The 19,267-nt window shown below is 48.0% G+C and overlaps 1 protein-coding gene across 1 annotated transcript; it reads right to left on the bottom strand.

Annotated features, from left to right (window-relative positions):
• Positions 1–14,176: 14,176 nt before the first annotated feature.
• On the bottom strand, positions 14,177–15,052 carry LOC147087170 (putative G protein-coupled receptor 139). The gene has a single exon (XM_085978077.1). It carries the CDS (start codon positions 14,999–15,001, stop codon positions 14,177–14,179), a length of 825 nt encoding a protein of 274 aa, XP_085834203.1. The 5' UTR covers positions 15,002–15,052.
• Positions 15,053–19,267: the final 4,215 nt, after the last annotated feature.

The raw sequence follows: 19,267 nt of genomic DNA on the forward strand, positions 1-19,267 counted from the left end.
CCGGACTCGACCACCGTCTCGTCGGACGACCATATCAGCTCACTCAGCCATACACTGGCCTCCGTTACGCTGGATCAAGCTCTCCCTCATCATCTGTCCAGGTCCATGATGGACATTACGGTAAACGGCCGCGCCACTACTTGCCTGTTCGACAGCGGGAGCACGGAGAATTTTATTCACCCCGACACGGTGCGTAGCCACTCCCTCACGGTCCTGCCAACGCGCCATCAGATTTCTATGGCGTCCAAGTCCCATTCAACGGATGTCGGCGGCTAATGTGTGGTGACCCTTTCGGTTAGGGGCACAGAATATAAAAATTATAAACTTCTTGTCCTGCCCCGTCTTTGCGCTGCCGTTCTGCTAGGGTTGGATTTTCAGTGCCACCTCAATAGTGTCACATTGTCATACGGTGGACCCCTTCCCTCACTCACAGTCTGCAACCAACAGCTTTTAAATCGCCTGCCGTGCACCACTTGCAGCCTTTCCACACTCAAAGACACCCCCCTCCCTTGTTCGCTAACCTCACCCGTGACTGTAAACCCATCGCTACCAAGAGCAGGCGGTACAGCGCTGGGGACAGAGCTTTTATTAGCGCTGAGGTGGAGCGACTCCTGAAGGAGGGTATTATCGAAGGGAGCACCAGCCCCTGCCGAGCCCAGGTTGTAGTTGTTAAGACCGCCAATAAACGCCGCCTGGTCATCGACTACAGCCAAACCATAAACCGGTACACCCAGCTGGACGCATACCCCCTTCCCCGCATATCTGATATGGTCAAACAGATCGCGCAATACAGGGTATTCGCCACCATTGATCTTAAGTCAGCATACCACCAACTCCCTATCCGCCATGAGGACCGCCAGTATACTGCCTTCGAGGCAAACGGCCGCCTCTACCACTTTCTTAGGGTCCCCTTCGGCGTCATCAATGGGGTTTCGGTCTTCCAAAGGGAGATGGACCGGATGGTTGACCAGAACGCGCTGCAGGCCACCTTTCCCTATCTGGCTAATGTCACCATCTGCGGCCACGACCAGCAGGACCATGACGTTAATCTAGCGAAATTCCTCCGTACGGCCCAGCGGCTGAATCTAACATACAATAAAGAGAAATGTATGTTTCGCACCACACGCCTTGCCATCGTCGGCTGCGTAGTGGAGAACGGAGTCATCGGGCCCGACCCCGACAGAATGCGTCGCCTTATGGAGCTCCCCCTCCCCCACTGCCTAAAAGCACTGAAGAGATGCCTGGGGTTTTTCTCTTACTATGCTCAGTGGGTGCCCAACTATCCGGACAAAGCCAGACCCCTCATCAAGTCCACCTCCTTCCCCCTGACATCGGAGGCGGGTGCTGCCTTCACTCTTATCAAGAGTGATATTGCGAAGGCCACAATGCACGCAGTGGATGAGTCCATCCCTTTCCAAGTGGAGAGCGATGCATCCGACTTCGCCCTAGCTGCAACCCTCAACCAGACGGGGAGACCCATGGCCTTTTTCTCAATGACCCTCCAGGGCCCCGAGATTCGACACTCCTCTGTCGAAAAGCAGGCCCAGGCTATTGTGGAAGCGGTGCGACACTGGAAGCATTTCCTGGCCGGAAAACGATTTACCCTTCTCACTGACCAGCGTTCAGTTGCTTTTATGTTCAATAATAAGCAGAGGGGCAAAATCAAGAACGACAAGATCCTGAGGTGGAGAATTGAACTCTCCACCTACAATTACGATATCTTGTACCGGCCCGGGAAACTCAATGAGCCCCCAGATGCTCTATCACGAGGTACATACGCCAACGCACAAGTTGATAGATTGCGGACCCTCCACAATGACCTCTGCCACCCCGGGGTCACCAGATTCTGCCACTTCATTAAGTCTCGCAACCTGCCCTACTCCATCGAAGAGGTCAGGACTATGACCAGGAACTGCCAAATCTGTGCCGAATGCAAACCGCATTTTTATAGGCCAGACAGAGCACGCCTGATCAAGGCCACTCGCCCCTTCGAGCGCTTGAGCATCGACTTTAAGGGGCCCCTCCCTTCCTCTGACCGCAACGTGTACTTCCTCAACATTGTTGATGAGCACTCCCCTTTCCCGTTTGCCATCCCTTGCCCAGACATGACCAGTACCACGGTCATCAAATGTCTGAATGACCTCTTCGCCTTGTTCGGTTTCTCTAGCTATATACATAGCGACCGGGGCCCGTCTTTCATGAGCGACGAACTTCGTCAGTACCTGCTCGCGAGAGGTATTGCTATGAGCAGGACCACCAGCTATAACCCCCGGGGGAACTGCCAGGTGGAAAGAGAGAACGCGACGGTTTGGAAGGCCGTCCTCTTAGCCTTAAAATCTAAGGGCCTTCCGACCTCTCGCTGGCAGGAGGCCCTCCCTGCGGCGCTCCACTCCATCCGGTCACTGCTTTGTACTGCCACTAATGCCACCCCTCATGAGCAAATGTTTGTTTTCCCCAGGAAGTCCACATCGGGAACCTCGCTACCGACATGGCTGACTTCTCCTGGGCCCGTCCTACTGCGGAGGCACGTGAGGACCCATAAAACGGACCCCCTGGTCGAGAGGGTGAACCTCCTACATGCCAAACCCCAGTATGCCTACGTGGCATACCCAGACGGGTGGGAGGACAAAGTCCCCATAAGAGACCTCGCACCCTCGGGCGCCCCTGAATCACCACCATTATCATCCACCACTTCTCCCAACCCAACCCCTGTAGACGGCATGCCGGAGCCACAGGACCCTCCGTCGACCACTCAGACACCAGATTCGACGTTGGATACTGCAGCACCGCCGCCGCTGCTGCGACGATCAGGACGGCATACAAGGCCTCCTGATAGACTTACCTACACGAACCTTTAGTACACTTCAGCCCGCCGGACTCAATTTTAAACAAGGGGTGAATGTGGTAAACCACTGTTATTGTTTTCATTGTTGTTCACTGTTGTTCACTACTGTTATCGTTATTGCACATTGTTACCTCTTGCTACTCACTGTGTACCAATGCATGCCTCAGCTGGCTCCGCCAACATGACCTGGTATAAAGGTGGCTGCCCGGCAGCCCACTTCCTTCTTGGAACCAGTCGTCCACGAGAGGCATCCTCTGTTCTTTAGTTAATAAAAACCTTTTCATTACTTTCCTAATTCGTTGCCTTTTATGGAGTAATTGATAAGCGTATCACTCCTTGACTAGATTCAGCCTCTGAGGTGGGTCAATGCTGGCTCAGTCCTAACAACTTGACTATGTTAAGCCTCTGAGTTGGATCAATGCTGGCTGAGCCACAACACCTTAACAAGATTCAACCTCTGAGGTGGATCAATGCTGGCTCAGGACCAACACCTTGAATAGATTCAGCCTCTGAGTTGGATCAATGCTGGATGAGCCACACCACCTTGACAAGATTCAGCCTCTGAGGTGGATCAATGCTGGCACAGGCCCAACACCTTGACTAGATTCAGCCTCTGAGGTGGATCTATGCTGGCTCAGGACCAACACCTTGAATAGATTCAGTCTCTGAGGTGGATCAATGCTGTATCAGGTCTAACACATTGATTAGATTCTGCCTCTGAGGTGGATCAATGCTGGCACAGGCCTAACACCTTGATTAGATTCAGCCTCTGTGTTGGATCAATGCTGGCTCAGGCCTAACACCTTGACTAGATTCAGCCTCTGAGGTGCATCAATGCAGGCTCAGGCCCAACACCTTGACTAGATTCAGCCTCTGAGGTGGATCAATGCTGGCTCAGGCCTAAATCCTTGACTAGATTCAGCCTCTGAGGTGGATCAAAGCTTGCTCAGGCCCAACTTCTTGACTAGATTCAGCCTCTGAGGTGGATCAATGCTGGATCAGGAATAACACCTTGCCAAGATTCAGCCTCTGAGATGGATCAAAGCTGGCTCAGGCCTAACACCTTGACTAGATTCAGCCTCTGAGGTGTATCAATGTTGGCTGAGGCCTAACACCTTGACGAGATTCAGCCTCTGAGGTGGATCAATGCTGGCTCACGTCTAACACCTTGACTATGTTAAACCTCAGAAGTGGATCAATGCTGGCTCAGGCCTAACACCTCGACGATGTTAAGCCTCTGAGGTGTGTCAATGCTGGCTCAGGCCCAACACCTTGACTAGATTCAGCCTCTGAGGTGGATCAATGCTGGCTCATGCCTAACACATTGACTAGATTCAGCCTCTGAGGTGGAGCAATGCTGCCTCAGGCCCAACACCTTGACGAGATTCAGCCTCTGAGGTGGATCAATGCCGACTCAGACCTAACACCTTGACTATGTTAAGCCTCTGAGATGGATTAATGCTGGCTCAGGCCCAACACCTTGACTAGATTCAGCCTCTGAGGAGGATCAATGCTGGCTCAGGCCCAACACCTTGACAAGATTTAGCCTCGGAGGTGGATCAATGCTGGCTCAGGTCTAACACATTGACACTATTCAGCATCTGAGGTGGATCAATGCTGGATTAGGCCTAACACCGTGACTAGATTCTGCCTCTGCTGTGGAAAAATGCTGGCTAAGGCCTAACACCTTGACACTATTCAGCCTATGAGGTGGATCAATGCTGGCTCAGGCCCAACACCTTGCCTAGATTCAGCCTCTGAGGTGGGTCAATGCTGGATCAGGCCCAACACCTTGGCTAGATTCAGTCTCTGAGGTGGACCAATGCTGACTCAGGCCCAACACCTTGACAAGTTTCAGCCTCTGAGATGGATCAATGCTGGATCAGGCCTAATATCTTGCCTAGATTCAGCCTCTGAGGTGGATCAATGCTGGCTCAGGCCCAACACCTTGAATAGATTCAGCCTCTGAGGTGGTTGAATGCCGGCTCAGGCCTAACACCTTGACTAGATTCAGCCTCTGAGGTGGTTGAATGCCGGCTCAGGCCCAACACGTTCACTAGAATCAGCCTCTGAGGTGGATCAATGCTGGCTCAGGCCCAACACCTTGACAAGATTCATCCTCTGATGTGGATCAATGCTGGTTCAGGCCTTACACCTTGGCTAGATTCAGCCTCTGAGGTGGATCAATGCTGGCTCAGGCCCAACACCTTGACTAGATTCAGCCTCTGTGGTGGATCAATGCTGGCTCGGGCCTAACACCTTTACTAGATTCATCCTCTGAGGTGGATCAATGCTGGTTCAGGCCTTACACCTTGGCTAGATTCAGCCTCTGAGGTGGATCAATGCTGGCTCAGGCCTTACACCTTGGCTAGATTCAGTCTCTGAGGTGGATCAATGCTGGCTCAGGCCCAACACCTTGACTAGATTCAGCCTCTGAGGTGGATCAATGCTGGCTCAGGCCTAACACCTTGAATAGATTCAGCCTCTGAGGTGGATCAATGCTGGCTCAGGCCTTACACTTTGACTAGATTCAGACTCTGAAGCGGATCAATGCTGGCTCAGGCCTAACACCTTGACTAGATTCAGCCTCTGAGGGGGATCAATGCTGGATGAGGCCTAACACCTTGCCTAGATTCAGCCTTTGTGTTGGATCAATGCTGGATCAGGCCTAACACCTTGACTAGATTCAGCCTCTGAGGTGGATCAATGCTGGATCAGGCCCAACTTCTTGAATAGATTCAGCCTCTGAGGAGGATCAATGTTGGATCAGTACTAACACCTTGACTAGATTCAGACTCTGAGGTGGATCAATGCTGGCTCAGGCCTAACACCTTGACTAGATTCAGCCTCTGAGGTGGATCAATGCTGGCTCAGGCCCAACACCTTGCCTAGATTCAGCCTCTGAGCTAGATCAATGCTGGCTCAGGCCTAACACCTTGTCTAGATTCAGCCGCTGAGGTGGATCAATGCTTGCTCAGGTCGAACACATTGATACTATTCAGCCTCTGAGGTGGATCAATGCTGGATCAGGACTAACACCTTGTCTAGATTCTGCATCTGAGGTGGAACAATGCTGGCTCAGGCCCAACACCTTGCCTAGATTCAGCCTTGGAGGTGGATCAATGCTGGCTCAGGTCTAACACCTTGGCTAGATTCTGCATCTGAGGTGGAACAATGCTGGCTCAGGCCCAACACCTTGCCTAGATTCAGCCTTGGAGGTGGATCAATGCTGGCTCAGGTCTAACACCTTGGCTAGATTCAGCCTCTGAGTTGGATCAATGCTGGCTCAGGCCCAACACCTTGACTAGATTCAGCCTCTGAGGTGGATCAATGCTGGCTCAGGCCTAACTCGTTGACAAGATTCTGACTCTGAGGTGGATCAATGCTAGCTCAGACGTAACAGCTTTACAAGTTTCAGCCTCGGAGGTGGACCAATGCTGTCTCAGGCCCAACAACTTGAAACGATTCAGCCTCTGAGGAGGATCAGTGCTGGATCAGGCCCAACACCTTGTCTAGTTTCAGCCTCTGAGGTGGATGAATGCTGGCTCAGGCCTAACGCCTTGACTACATTCAGCCTCTGAGGTGGATCAATGCCAGCTCAGGCCTAACACCTTGACTAGTTTCAGCCTCTGAGGTTGATCAATGCTGGATCAGGCTCATCACCTTGACTAGATTCAACCTCTGAGGCGGATCAAAGTTGGCTCAGGGCCAACACATTGACAAGATTCACCCTCTGAGAAGCATCAATGCTTTATCAGGCCAAACATCTTGACTAGATTCAACCTCTGAGGTGGATCAATGCTGTCTCAGGCCTAACATCTTGAATAAATTCAGCCTCTGAGGTGGATCAGTGCTGGCTCAGGCCTAACACCTTGACTAGATTCAGCCTCTGAGGTGGATCAATTCTGGCTCAGGCCCAACACCTTGAATTGATTCAGCCTCTGAGGTAGATCAATGCTGGCTCAGGCCTAACACCTTGCCTAGATTCAGCCTCTGATGTGGATCAATGCTGGCTCAGGCCCAACACCTTGACTAGATTCAGCCTCTGAGTTGGATCAATGCTGGCTCAGGCCCAACACCTTGTCCAGATTCATCCAGGAATGTGGATCAATGCAGGCTCAGGCCTAACAACTTGACTAGATTCAGCCTCTGAGGTGGATAAATGCTGGCTCATGACTAACACCTTGACTAGATACAGCCTCTGAGGTGGATCAGTGCTGGTTCAGGCCTAACACCTTGACTAGATTCAGCCTCTGACGTGGATCAAGGCTGGCTCGGACCCAACACCTTGACTAGATTCAGCCACTGAGGTGGATCAATGCTTGCGCTGGCCTAACACCTTGTCTAGATTCAGCCTCTGTGGTGGATCAATGCTGGCTCAGGCCTAACACCTTGACTAGGTTCAGCCTCTGAGGTGGATCAATGCTGGCTCGCGCCGAATACCATGGCTATGTTCAGCATCTGAGGTGGAGCAAAACTGGCTCAGGCCTAAAAACTTGACTAGATTCAGCCTCTGAAGTGAATAAATGCTGCCTCATGTCCAACCCTTTGACTAGATTCAGCCTCTGAGGTGGATAATGCTGGATCAGGCCTAACACCGTGACTAGATTCAGCATCTGAGGTGGATCAATGCTGGCTCAGGCCTAACAGCTTGACTGGATTCAGCCTCTGAGGTCGATCAATGCTGGCTCGGGCCCAACACCTTGACTAGATTCAGCCTCTGATGTGTATCAATGCTTGCTCAGGTCTTAGACCTTGACTAGATTCAGCTTCTGAGGTGGATCAATGATGGCTCAGGCCTAACACCTTGAAAAGATTCAGCCTCTGAAGTGTATCAATGTTGGCTCATGCCTATCACCTGGACTAGCATCAGCCTCTGAGGTGGATCAATGCTCGCTCATGCCTATCACCTGGACTAGCATCAGCCTCTGAGGTGGATCAATGCTCGCTCAGGCCCAACACCTTGACTAGATTCAGCCTCTGAGGTGTATCAATGCTGGCTCCGAACTAACACCTTGACTAGATTCAGCCTCTGAGTTGTCTCAATGCTGGCTCATGCCTAACAGCTTGATTAAGATTAGCCTCTGCAATGGATCAATGCTCACTCAGGCCCAACACCTTGAATAGATTCAGCATCTGAGGTGGATCAATGTTGGATCAGCCCTAACACCTTGATTGATTCAGCCTCTACGCTGAATCAATGATGGATGGGGCCCAACACTTTGACTATGTTCAGCCTCTGAGGTGGATCAAAACTGGCTCAGGCCCAACTCCTTGACTAGATTCAGCCTCTGAGGTGGATCAATGCTGGCTCATATCTACCACCATCACCAGATTCATCCTTGAATGTGGATCAATGCAGGCTCAGGCCTAACAACTTGACTAGATTCAGCCTCTGAGGTGGATCAATGCTGGATCTGGTCTAACACCTTGACTAGATTCATCTCTGAGGTGGATCAATGTTGGCTCAGGCCTAACACCTTGACTAGATTCAGCCTCTGAGGTGGATCAATGCTGGATCAGGCCTAACACTTTGACTAGATTCAGCCTCTGAGGAGGATCAATGTTGGATCAGGCCCATCTCCTTGACTAGATTCAGCCTCTGAGCTGGATCAATGCTGGCTCAGACATAACACCTTGACTAGATTCATCCTTGAATGTGGATCAATGCAGGCTCAGACCAAACACCTTAACTAGATTGAGCCTCTGAGGTGTTTCAATGCTGGGTCAGGCCTAACAGTTTGACTGAGTTCAGGCACTGAGGTGGGTCAATGCTGGCTCAGGCCTAACTCCTTGACTAGATTCAGCCTCTGAGGCGGATCAATGCTGGCTCGGGCCCAACACCTTGAATATGTTCAGCCTCTGAGGTGGTTCAAATCTGGCTCAGGCCGAACACCTTGACTAGATTCAGCATCTGAGGTGAAAATTAATGCTGGCTCAGGCCTAACCCCTTGACTAGATTCAGCCAGTGAGGTGGATCATTGCTGGCTCAGGCCCAACACCTTGACCAGTTTCAGCCTCTGAGGTGTATCAATGCTGGCTCAGACCCAACACCTTGCCTAGATTCAGCCTCTGAGGTGGATCAATGCTGGCTCAGGCCTAACACCTTTACTAGATTCAGCCTCTGAGGTGGAACAATGCTGGCTCAGGCCTAACACCTTGACTAGATTCAGCCTCTGAGGTGGATCATTGCTGGCTCAGGCCCAACACCTTGACCAGATTCAGCCTCTGATGTGGATCAATGCTGGCTCAGGCACAACACCTTGACTAGATACAGCCTCTGAAGTGGATCAATGCTGGCTCAGGTCTAACACCTTGACTAGATTCAGCCTCTGAGGTGGATCAATGCTGGCTCATGCCTAAAACCTTGACTAGATTCAGCCGCTGAGGTGGATCATGTTGTGTCCATCAGTAGTAAGACACAAGACTGCAGGAGAATGGTACAACAGGTGTTTACTCAATGTGGCTCACTCTGGAACTTAATTGTACAGATTATTATGCTGTGCTACATGCAGGTGTGGTCACTGCCGGAACTACAGTATACATGAGCTGTAAATCGTAGTTCCCCCCTTAAGCGGACATACATTACAATTCCTCATCTTTTAGATTAACAGTACCATAACACTCATTTATCAATTAAATATCAAACTAATTACAATTAACACTTTTATCATACAACGTTTGCTGAAAATAGTCCATTTATATATTCAGTCTTTGGGGAGACTTCCTGATCCTTTCTGGATAGCGCCTTTCCCGAGTGTCTCGCTCTTGGTACTGAGGCGATTCTGGCACCCTGTCGTCAGTTGGGTCATCAGCTTCCGATGCTACTGTTTCTGGGATAGATGCGACCTGTACGTCGGGTTCCTCACCAGGTACGTATGGGCGAGGCATGGAGTTGGCTTGTTCCTGTGACTCTAGGATCTGGTCAGCATGGCATCTCACGATGTTCTCCCCAACGTCCACTGTGTACATTAGTGGGCCTGCCATGTGCATATCGTTCCTGGCTGCCATTTTTTTGTTCGGTCGTCGCGGGTCAAGTCTGGTTGCCCTACATTGAAGCTCCTTGTTGGCTTCTCATGGATGTGCTGGAATTGCTTACTCTCAACATCTCTTCGTACGTTTGGTCTGAGCAAATCCAGGCGAGATCTTAACCTTCGTTTAAAGAACATCATGGCCGGGGCCTGGTGGGTGACTGCATGTGTCGCATTCCAGTAGGTGAACAGGAAATTGTCCACCTTATGCTGCAGCGGAATGTTGTCATTGTACATGGCCTTTATTGCCTTCTTAAAGGTTTGTACGAACCTCTCAGCCAATCCATTTGTGGCTGGATGATACGGGGCTTTTCATAAATCTTCGAAACTCTTCGGACACAAACTGTGGTCCGTTATGAGAGCAAGCTGCCCTGGCAAGCCGTTCCTAGCAAATATGGTCCGTGGGACTGCAATAGTTTTCTCCGTGGTGGTGGAGGACATTTTGATCACCTCAGGCGATTTGGAGTGCGCATCCACGTCTATTAAAAACAATGAGTCCACGAATGGACCAGCAAAATCAAGATGCACCCGTTGCCATGGAGATGAGGGCCACTCCCATGGGTGTAGAGGGGCATGTGGTGGTGCATTTTCGATCTTCTGGCATCCTGAGCAGCTCTTTGTCAGGTCCTCGATATGCTGATCGATTCCCGGCCACCAGACGTAAGCCCTAGCAAGGCTTTTCATTTTTACCCCTCCCAGATGACCCCCATGAAGCTCATTGAGCACTCTACCCCTTAACTTGGGTGGAATTACCACTCGGGATCCACACATCAAGGTCCCCCGGCACACTGACAGCTGTTCTCTTCTTGTCGAGAATGCTGGCAACAGTGAGTCGCCATGTGCTGGCCATCCCTTCACCGTCAAATCATACACCCGAGACAGTGTCGGATCATTTCGGGTCTCCTTTTCTATACGAGCATTAGTTACCGGTAGGTATTCAACTGTAGTCCAATGAACTTTTTTGACAGGATCCACTGCTGGTGCTTCCTCTGCAGTAGGCAGTGGCTGGCTTGATAGCCCATCAGCATTTCCATGCTGTTTCGTGCCCTTATATTCAATCGCATAGTGGTGCGCCCCTAGAAAGAGTGACCATTTATGTAGTCGTTGCACAGTCATCACCGCAACGCCCTTCTTCGGATTAAAAATGAAGACAAGGGGCTGGTGGTCAGTCAGCAAGGTGAATTTCTGCCCGTGCAGATAGTGATTGAACTATTTCACTCCCCGCACTAGGCTGAGGGCCTCCCTGTCAATCTGGGCATAGTTACGCTCAGCTGAGTTTAGTGATCGTGACGCAAAGGCTATTGGCCTCTCTGAGCCGTCCGAGAATTTGTGTGACAGCGCCGCTCCAATGCCATAGGGTGACGCATCACACGCCAACCGAATTTGTAGTGCTGGGTTGAAATGGGCCAATACCTCTTCCGATGTGATTAGTGTTTTGCTCTTCTGGAAAGCTCGTTTACATTCGTCACTCCACTTCCATGGCACTCCAGTTTGCAGTAGGGTGTTCAGTGGGTGTAGTATTGTAGACAAATTTGGCAAGAACTTACTGTAGTAGTTTACCAGCCCGAGGAACGGCCTCAGTTGTGACATGTTTTCCGGTGCTGGAGCCTTGACTACTGCCTCAATCTTTTCTGGGGACTTATGTAACCCCTCTTTATCGATAACGTGGCCACAATACGAGATCTGTTTTTTAAAAAACTCGCATTTGGGGCGGTTAGCTCGGAGCCCATATTCCTTCAATCTAGTGAGCACATGCTCCAGGTTGGCGAGGTGATCACTGTCATTTTCGCCCGTGACCAGGATGTCGTCCAAATAACACTGGGTCCCTGGGATCCCTTGCAGGACTTGTGCCATTGCCCTTTGCCAAATAGCCAGAGCTGATGCTACCCCGAATACCAGCCGGTTGTATGGGTAGAGGCCTTTATGGGTGTTGATTGTGAGGTATTTTATTTATGCTTCTTCTACCTCCATTTGCAGATACGCCTGGGCCAGATCAATCTTAGTGAACCATTTCCCTCCAGATTGCGAGACGAAAATATCTTCAATCCGCGGAAGTGGATATTGTACGGTGTGAAGGACTGGGTTCACTGTTGCCTTAAAGTCCGCGGATAATAAATCGTTTGAACTCTCCAGTTGCATTCGACTCAGTGATTACTGAACCAGACTGAGGGTAAAAGAATCCGTTCTATCAGTCTGATCCTAACCTCTAATCTGCTTTCACTCTCCATCCCACCCGAACCCATTTGATCTCCCGGGAGAGGCGAAAAACCAGGTAAAAAACCCAATGGCCAATTTGGGAGAAAAAATCTGGGAAATTCCTCTCCGACCCATCTAGGCTATTGAAACTCGTCCAGTGGATTACTCTTTCCCTGTATTTCCTGCAGTACTTACCTTCTGTAATAGGTGATCTCCACCCCAGCCAGGAACAGGCCCAATTTACACTTGAGGGACTCCTAGCTAGCAGCCTGTTCCCGAGGTCTCCACTAATCCCTGTGAAAAAACCACCTCCTGTAATCTAACAAGAATTAGAACACAAGAAGTAGGAGCAGGACCAGGCTACACGGCCCCTGGGCCCGCTCTGCCACCCACAGGGCCATGACAGATCCGAACCTAGATTCATGTCCGATTTCCTGCCTGCTCCCCGTAACCCATAATTCCCTTTACTTCAAGGAAACTGTCTATTTCTGTTTAAAATTTATTTAATGATGTAGCTTTCACAGCTCTCTGGGGCAGCAAATTACACAGACCTACCACCCTCTGACTGAAGAAGTTTCTCCTCATCTCAGTTTTGAATGAGCAGCCCCTTATTCTAAGATTATGCCCCCTAGTTCTAGTTTCACCCATCAATGGGAACATCCTCACCGCATCCACCCGATCAAGCCCCTTAACAATCTTATATGTTTCAATAAGATCTCCTCTCATTCTTCTGAACTCCAATGAGTAGAGTCTCAATCTACTCAACCTCTCCTCATATGTCAAACCCCTCATCCCCGGGATTAACCGAGTGAACCTTCTTTGTACTGCCTCGAGCGAAAGTATGTATTTTCTTAAGTATGGACACGACAACTGTATGAAGTATTCCAGGTGTTGTCTCACCAATACCTTGTACACTTTGGTGGCAAAAACAAGAAGGCAGATTATTATCTAAATGGCAATAGATTGGGAGAAGTGGAAGTGCAGCGAGACCTGGGTGTCCTTGTGCACCAGTCGCTGAAGGTAAGCATGCAGGTGCAACAGGCGGTTAAGAAGGCCAATGGTATGTTGGCCTTCGTAGCGAGAGGTTTTGAGTACAGGAACAAGGATGTCTTGCTGTACTTGTACAGGGCCTTGGTGAGACCACATCTTGAGTATTGTGTGCAGTCTTGGTCGACTTATCTGAGGAAGGTTGTTCTTGCCATGGAAGTATTTCAGCGAAGATTCACCAGGTTGATACCTGGGATGGCAGGAATGACGTATGAGGAGAGATTGGGTCGATTGGACTTGTACTCGCTGGAGTTTTGAAGAAGGAGAGGTGATCTCATTGAAACTTATAAAATTCTACCAGGAATGGACAGACTAGATGCAGGAAGGATGTTCCCGATAGTCGGGGAGTCCAGAACCAGGGGACACAGTCTAAGGATAAAGGGTAGGCCATTTAGGACAGAAATGAGGAGGAATTTCTTCACCCAGAGAGTGGTGAACCTCTACCACAGAAGGCGGTGGAGGCCATTTCATGAAATATATTCAAGAAGGTGTTGGATATATTTCTTAAGTCTAAAGGGATCAAAGGGTAAGGGGAGAAAGCAGGGACAGGGTACTGAATTTGGATGATCAGCCTTGATCGCATTGAATGGTGGAGCAGGCTCGATGGGCCGACAGGCCTACTCCTGCTCCTATCTTCTATGTTTCAAAGTCCCCGATCACCAGCCCCAAGGGAGGGCAGCCTGGGTAAGAGCGGCTCACTACAATATCATCCCCAGTGAGCCCAATGTGGAAAGAATGTGAGTGAGTGTGTGAATGTCCTCGACCGCTGGTCCCGTGGCCCAGGGGAGAGCGGCTCAACACACTATCAGGACCATGGAGCTCCGTGTAGACAGTGTGTGAGTGAGTGTGTGAATGTCTCCGATCACCGGCCCCATGGGACGGTGGCCTACGTGATTCTGGCTCAACACAAAATCAACCCCAGGGAGCACAGTGTAGGCAGATTTTGAGTGAACATGTGAATATCCCCAATTACCGGCCCCGTGGCGTTCCGGGGGCGAGTGGCTCACCACAATATCTGACCCAGGGAGCTCTCAGGCTGCAAAGTCGCCATTTCTTCTCATATTTTAATGAATTTTACAATCAGAGTGAAGGGATATTTCCCCATATTCTTCAACTGCTCTCTGAACTTAGTCTGGGTCATGGCATAGATGCCAGTGTTTGTGCAGCAACTCAGCATCTGCAGCCCGAATCCCACTTCCCTTACATAATATGGTATATATACAGTGCCATACCCCAAATACCTCATCCGGTACCATAAAAAATACACCATAAACATTGTCCATAAAACGATGAAATTGCCCGAGATAACAAATAGTAAAATTACGGATTTCCTGCGGCTCTCCATCTCTGGGTCTCTTGGATTGTCCCCACTGCTGGGACCCCGGAGTCTCCTGCGGGCTCTGCTGGACACTACAATGTGTCTGACGGTGACAGCATTGAATAGCAGAATCAAAACAAATGGGACACACGGGGTGAGAATATAATGAAGGAACTCGATTATTCCCCAGACCCGTGAATCCATAACATCAGATGTTGCAATACAAAACCAGGGGATATTCGCAAGGTAATATTGATCTGTGAACATAAAATACCAGAAAATGTTCTTTAAACCGCTCAGCACAGCCACTGTTCCTAGAACCACAGCTGCCGTTTTCTCGGTGCAATATTTAGTTTTCAGCTTCTGGCAACAAATGGCCACTAATCGATCAAAGGTGAAAGTGACGGTGAACCAGACAGAACAGTCTGTGGCTGCATAAAGCAGGACGGCATGGATATTACACACGGGGATGAACCGCACAAAATCAAACTGTCTCCAATAAATAATCGGAATGTGCCTCAATATCAGGTCGAGGATAACGAGCAGTAGATCCGACGTTGCCATGGCCACCAGGTAGCGAGTGACACATTTGGAGAGACCGCACTTTCCGCGGGACAGGATCACAATTGTAACTAAGTTCACTGTGAGGAAGGAAAATAAAAGGGAAATTATACATCAGGCTGGGGAAAAAATTGCAATTTGATGGAATTCGGGGTCAAATATGCAATTCATTGGCGAAATTCAATGATATATTCTAATTCTTTTACATGTGGAGCTGAGTACAGGGTTCATTGTAAGAATAATCGGTATACATTGTGGAATCAATAAATGAAATGGGAATAAATATATCATTAATGTAAACGATGTATGATCAATGAGTGATTAAATGATCGATCTATATTTAGTAAGCAGAAAAAAGCACCGTCCGAGTTGTCAGAGACACAACGGAACAGAACCTCTCAGGATTCCTTCGTGCCCGGGATCAGTCAGCATTTGGACCGGGGATATTAACTTCTGTGCCCCTGTGTTAGGGAGGGGGGAAATCCTGCTTGTACTCCTGCTCCTAGTTAGAATATCCATTATATCTAGAACTGAAAATGAATGCAACAGCAAAATACAGAAACTGCAACGTTGGCAATAACTACAGGCAATTGTATGTAAAATGCACGGGTGCAATAGGACAATGCTAAAATAATAACTTATAAAGATAACTGGGTTTTCACAAGTGTTTTGAAAATTTAGTTTTCTGCATTTTTGTTGAAATAAATCAATTGTATCTCATTGAAATGGATATTGGCCACGTAACATTGCAAATAATGGACGCTAAATTAAAGTAAATAGCTATCCATCACCAGGTAATGTCCCACTAAAAGCATTTATCAGCATCTGAATTAGATGACTGATCCCACAGGCAAAGTGCCGCCAAAAGCTTTTGTAAATTATCTGAACACAAATGAAAGAGCTTTATCCTTGTACTTTTTCAACTGTTAGTTTCCAACTTGTGCAGAGAATATTAGACAAAAAGATATCAAAGGATTTTGTATCCTCCGTACTTCAGTTACAATCAGCTGGGATTGTTTATCCTGAAGTACAGCAGGAGGCAATAGAGAATCACTCTGTGTCTCACTGAGAGATCCACTGAACTGTGACAGGCGGGTATGGAATACAATTGTAAAGTCAGAACCAAGATTGGAAATAAATATAATGAATCTTTCTGAATGAGCATTTTGTGAGAATGTAAATTATCCTTGTATTCCTACTTTAACCATCAGCCACAGCGCCACTAATGCAGAACTGCAGATGGTGGGAAACTGGCTGGAACTGAATGATTAGCGGATATTTCAGGCATTTAAAGATGTGTTCATGATCTGCCAGGATTTGTTCCTGTGATTCTGTAAGTCACCATAACCAGCATTAGGTGAAAACAAAAGCAAAATACTGTGGATACTTGAAATCTGAAATGAGAACAGAGAATGCTGGTAATATTCAGCGGGTCAGGTATCATCTGTGGAGAGAGAAAGAGAGTTAACGTTACAGGTCGATGAACATTCGCCATTCGGTGAAGTGTCTCCTAAACCAAGACAACATTCTTCGGATCTGTCACAAATGTTCAGTGTAGATACTAGACTGAATATCGTTAAATAAAAAGTCACGTGCAATAAATTTGCTTGAGTTGAATATAAAAGATTAGAATCTTGGTAACACGATATCACCTTCAGAATCAATAGCTGACCGCAGCGGGGATGGGATGGCGAATGACAAAGAGAGAAATACAGTTAAACATGATCTACAGAATTAATAGCTGGATACAGAGACTTACCAGGAACACCAACAGTAGCCAGGGCGGGGGTTTTGGGAGTAAATGACAAGAACAGTAATGCAGTGTTTTACTGAAATAATAGCTGGATAATGAGCAAACGCGCAATATCTCACCCGCCCATAAACAAATACCATAAGAATTAGGAGCATAGATGGCCACACGACCCTTCGAGCTTTCTCTGCCAATCAATTAGATCATGGCTAATCTTCGACATGAAATCTAAATGTCACCCCACCCCCTCCACATCACCATATCCCATGATTCCTGTAGAGTCCAAAAATACGGATGACAGAACAGGGAGAACGGAGTTTCTCTTCCAGGATTGATCTAAATCTATGAATAAAAGTCGAGAAAGTGACAGAAAAAGGAAAATATAAAACATGGAATCATAGAATGGTTACAGCACAGAAAGACGCCATCATCCCATAGAGCCCGTGCTGTCCAATGCCTTTTGGAAGTCCATGTACACAACATCACTGTTAGACGGGGATTGTGGCAGGTGGTGGGAGAACCAAGATGACAGCACAGCCTGCTTGACCTCGTCCTCACCAACCTACCTATCGCTTATGCATCTGTCCATGACGATATTAGTAGAACTGACCACTGCAAAATATTTGTGGAGATTAGTCTCGCATTCATATGCCACTAACATCGTGCTCAGTGGATGAAATGGGACAGAGCTAAGTGATCCCACAACCAACAGATCAGATTATTTCAAAGCTGTCATATCATGTCGTGAATGGTAGTGAAAAATTGAGTCGTTTCCACATAGCCCTGATGTCTCATTTTCAAGTATATATCCAATTACCTTTTGTAACTTACAGTTAAGAAAGAAAGAGAGAATTGCATTTATGTAGCGTTTTTCAAGATCTTAGGATGTCCCAAAACGATTTACAGCCAATGAAGTGCTTTTGAAGTGTAGCCACTGCTGCAGGAGACGCAGCAGCCAAATTGTGCACAGCAAGTTCTTACGAATAACAATGTGATAATGACCAGATAATCTCCTTTGGTGATGTTGATTGAGATAAATATTTGTTAGAACACTGTGTTAACTCTGCTGCTCTGCTTCGATATGTTTCAGTGGGAGCTTTTACGTTCACCTGAGAGAACAGACGGGGCCTCGGTTTATCGTCACATCCAAAAAAGTCCCTTCCGACAATGCAATGCTCCCTCAATACTGCCTCTTCAACACTGCAGCGATCCCTCAGTACTGCATTGCAGTGTTAGCCTCGATTTTTGTGTTCAATTCGCTGGAGTGGGACTTCAACCCACAACCTTCTGACTTTGAGTTGAGAGTGCTATGACCTGAGCCGACTGAATCTGATTCCACCAGACTTTCAGAGTTCATTCCGGATCATAAAAACTCACTGTGACCAAAGTTCTCTTTCTGCTCTCTGTTTCTTTCACCGATTAATTTTTTCTGCGTCCTTTTGGTAATGACAAGGCAGGTAGTGGAAACCGTTTCTCCATGCTTAGTGTATCAAAACCCCTCATCATTTTGAACACTATTCAAATCTCCCACTAAACCTCTCTGCTATAAGGAGAACAATCCGAGCATTTCTTGTCTCCCAACCCCCCACTCCCTAAGTAATTGAAATCCCTCATCCCTGGTGTCATTACGGTAAATTCTCCCCACACAAGTGGCGGACAATGACCACCTCCAACAAGAGGGAATCTAACCTCTTCCACTTGACAGTCAATGGCATTTCTACCACCGAGACCTGGGGAGGCTGAGTCATTGAATATATTTAGGGTGGAGAGAGACACATTTTTGAAGGATAAGGGAGTCAAGAGTTATTTGGAGCAGAAAATGAAGTGATGTTGAGACCAAGATCAGTTCAGCCAGGATTTCATTGAATGGCGGAGCAGGCTCGAGGGGCCAAATGACCCACTCCTGCTCCTACATCTTATATTCTTATGAATCCTCCAACATCAAAATCCTAGGAGTCGCCATTGAACAGAGACTCACTGGACCAGCCACATAAATGCCGTGGCTACTGCAGCAGGTCAGAGGCTGGGAATTCTGCGGTGAGTAACTCCCCTGCTGACTCCCCAAATTATCTCAAACACCTATAAGGCACAAGTCAAAAGTGTTATGCATTAATATCTGTAGACATAGGGATGATATGTGGGAAAGAACCTACTAATTACACTAACTTTATTAAACATTTCTCTATATTAAGGACAAGTACATATATTACGAATAAGTGTCTGCAAAATAAGTAGGTTCTAAGGGGCCTTATTCAGTTCAATATTAGAACCTGTGAATGAACATTAATGGACTGATAATCTGTAAAGACAGATCTGATGGCCAATAAATTCAATCGGAATTTCGGAACTGATACCGTCTGTTTTACAACACAGCCCGAGAGTAATTTCGAGGCACTTTTGTTTGCAGCGTTTGTTTCTTTAAAAAGCCTGTGTGACTGGTCCTGTCTCTTTAAAATGCCTGTGACTGGTCCTGTCTCTTTATAAATCCTGTGTTTCTGGTCCTGTCTATTTAAAAAGCC

The sequence above is a fragment of the Somniosus microcephalus genome, unplaced genomic scaffold (assembly GCF_052327205.1).
Source record: "Somniosus microcephalus isolate GS21.2 unplaced genomic scaffold, FLI_Smic_1.0 unresolved_chr6, whole genome shotgun sequence".
In the NCBI taxonomy this organism is placed as follows: domain Eukaryota; kingdom Metazoa; phylum Chordata; class Chondrichthyes; order Squaliformes; family Somniosidae; genus Somniosus; species Somniosus microcephalus.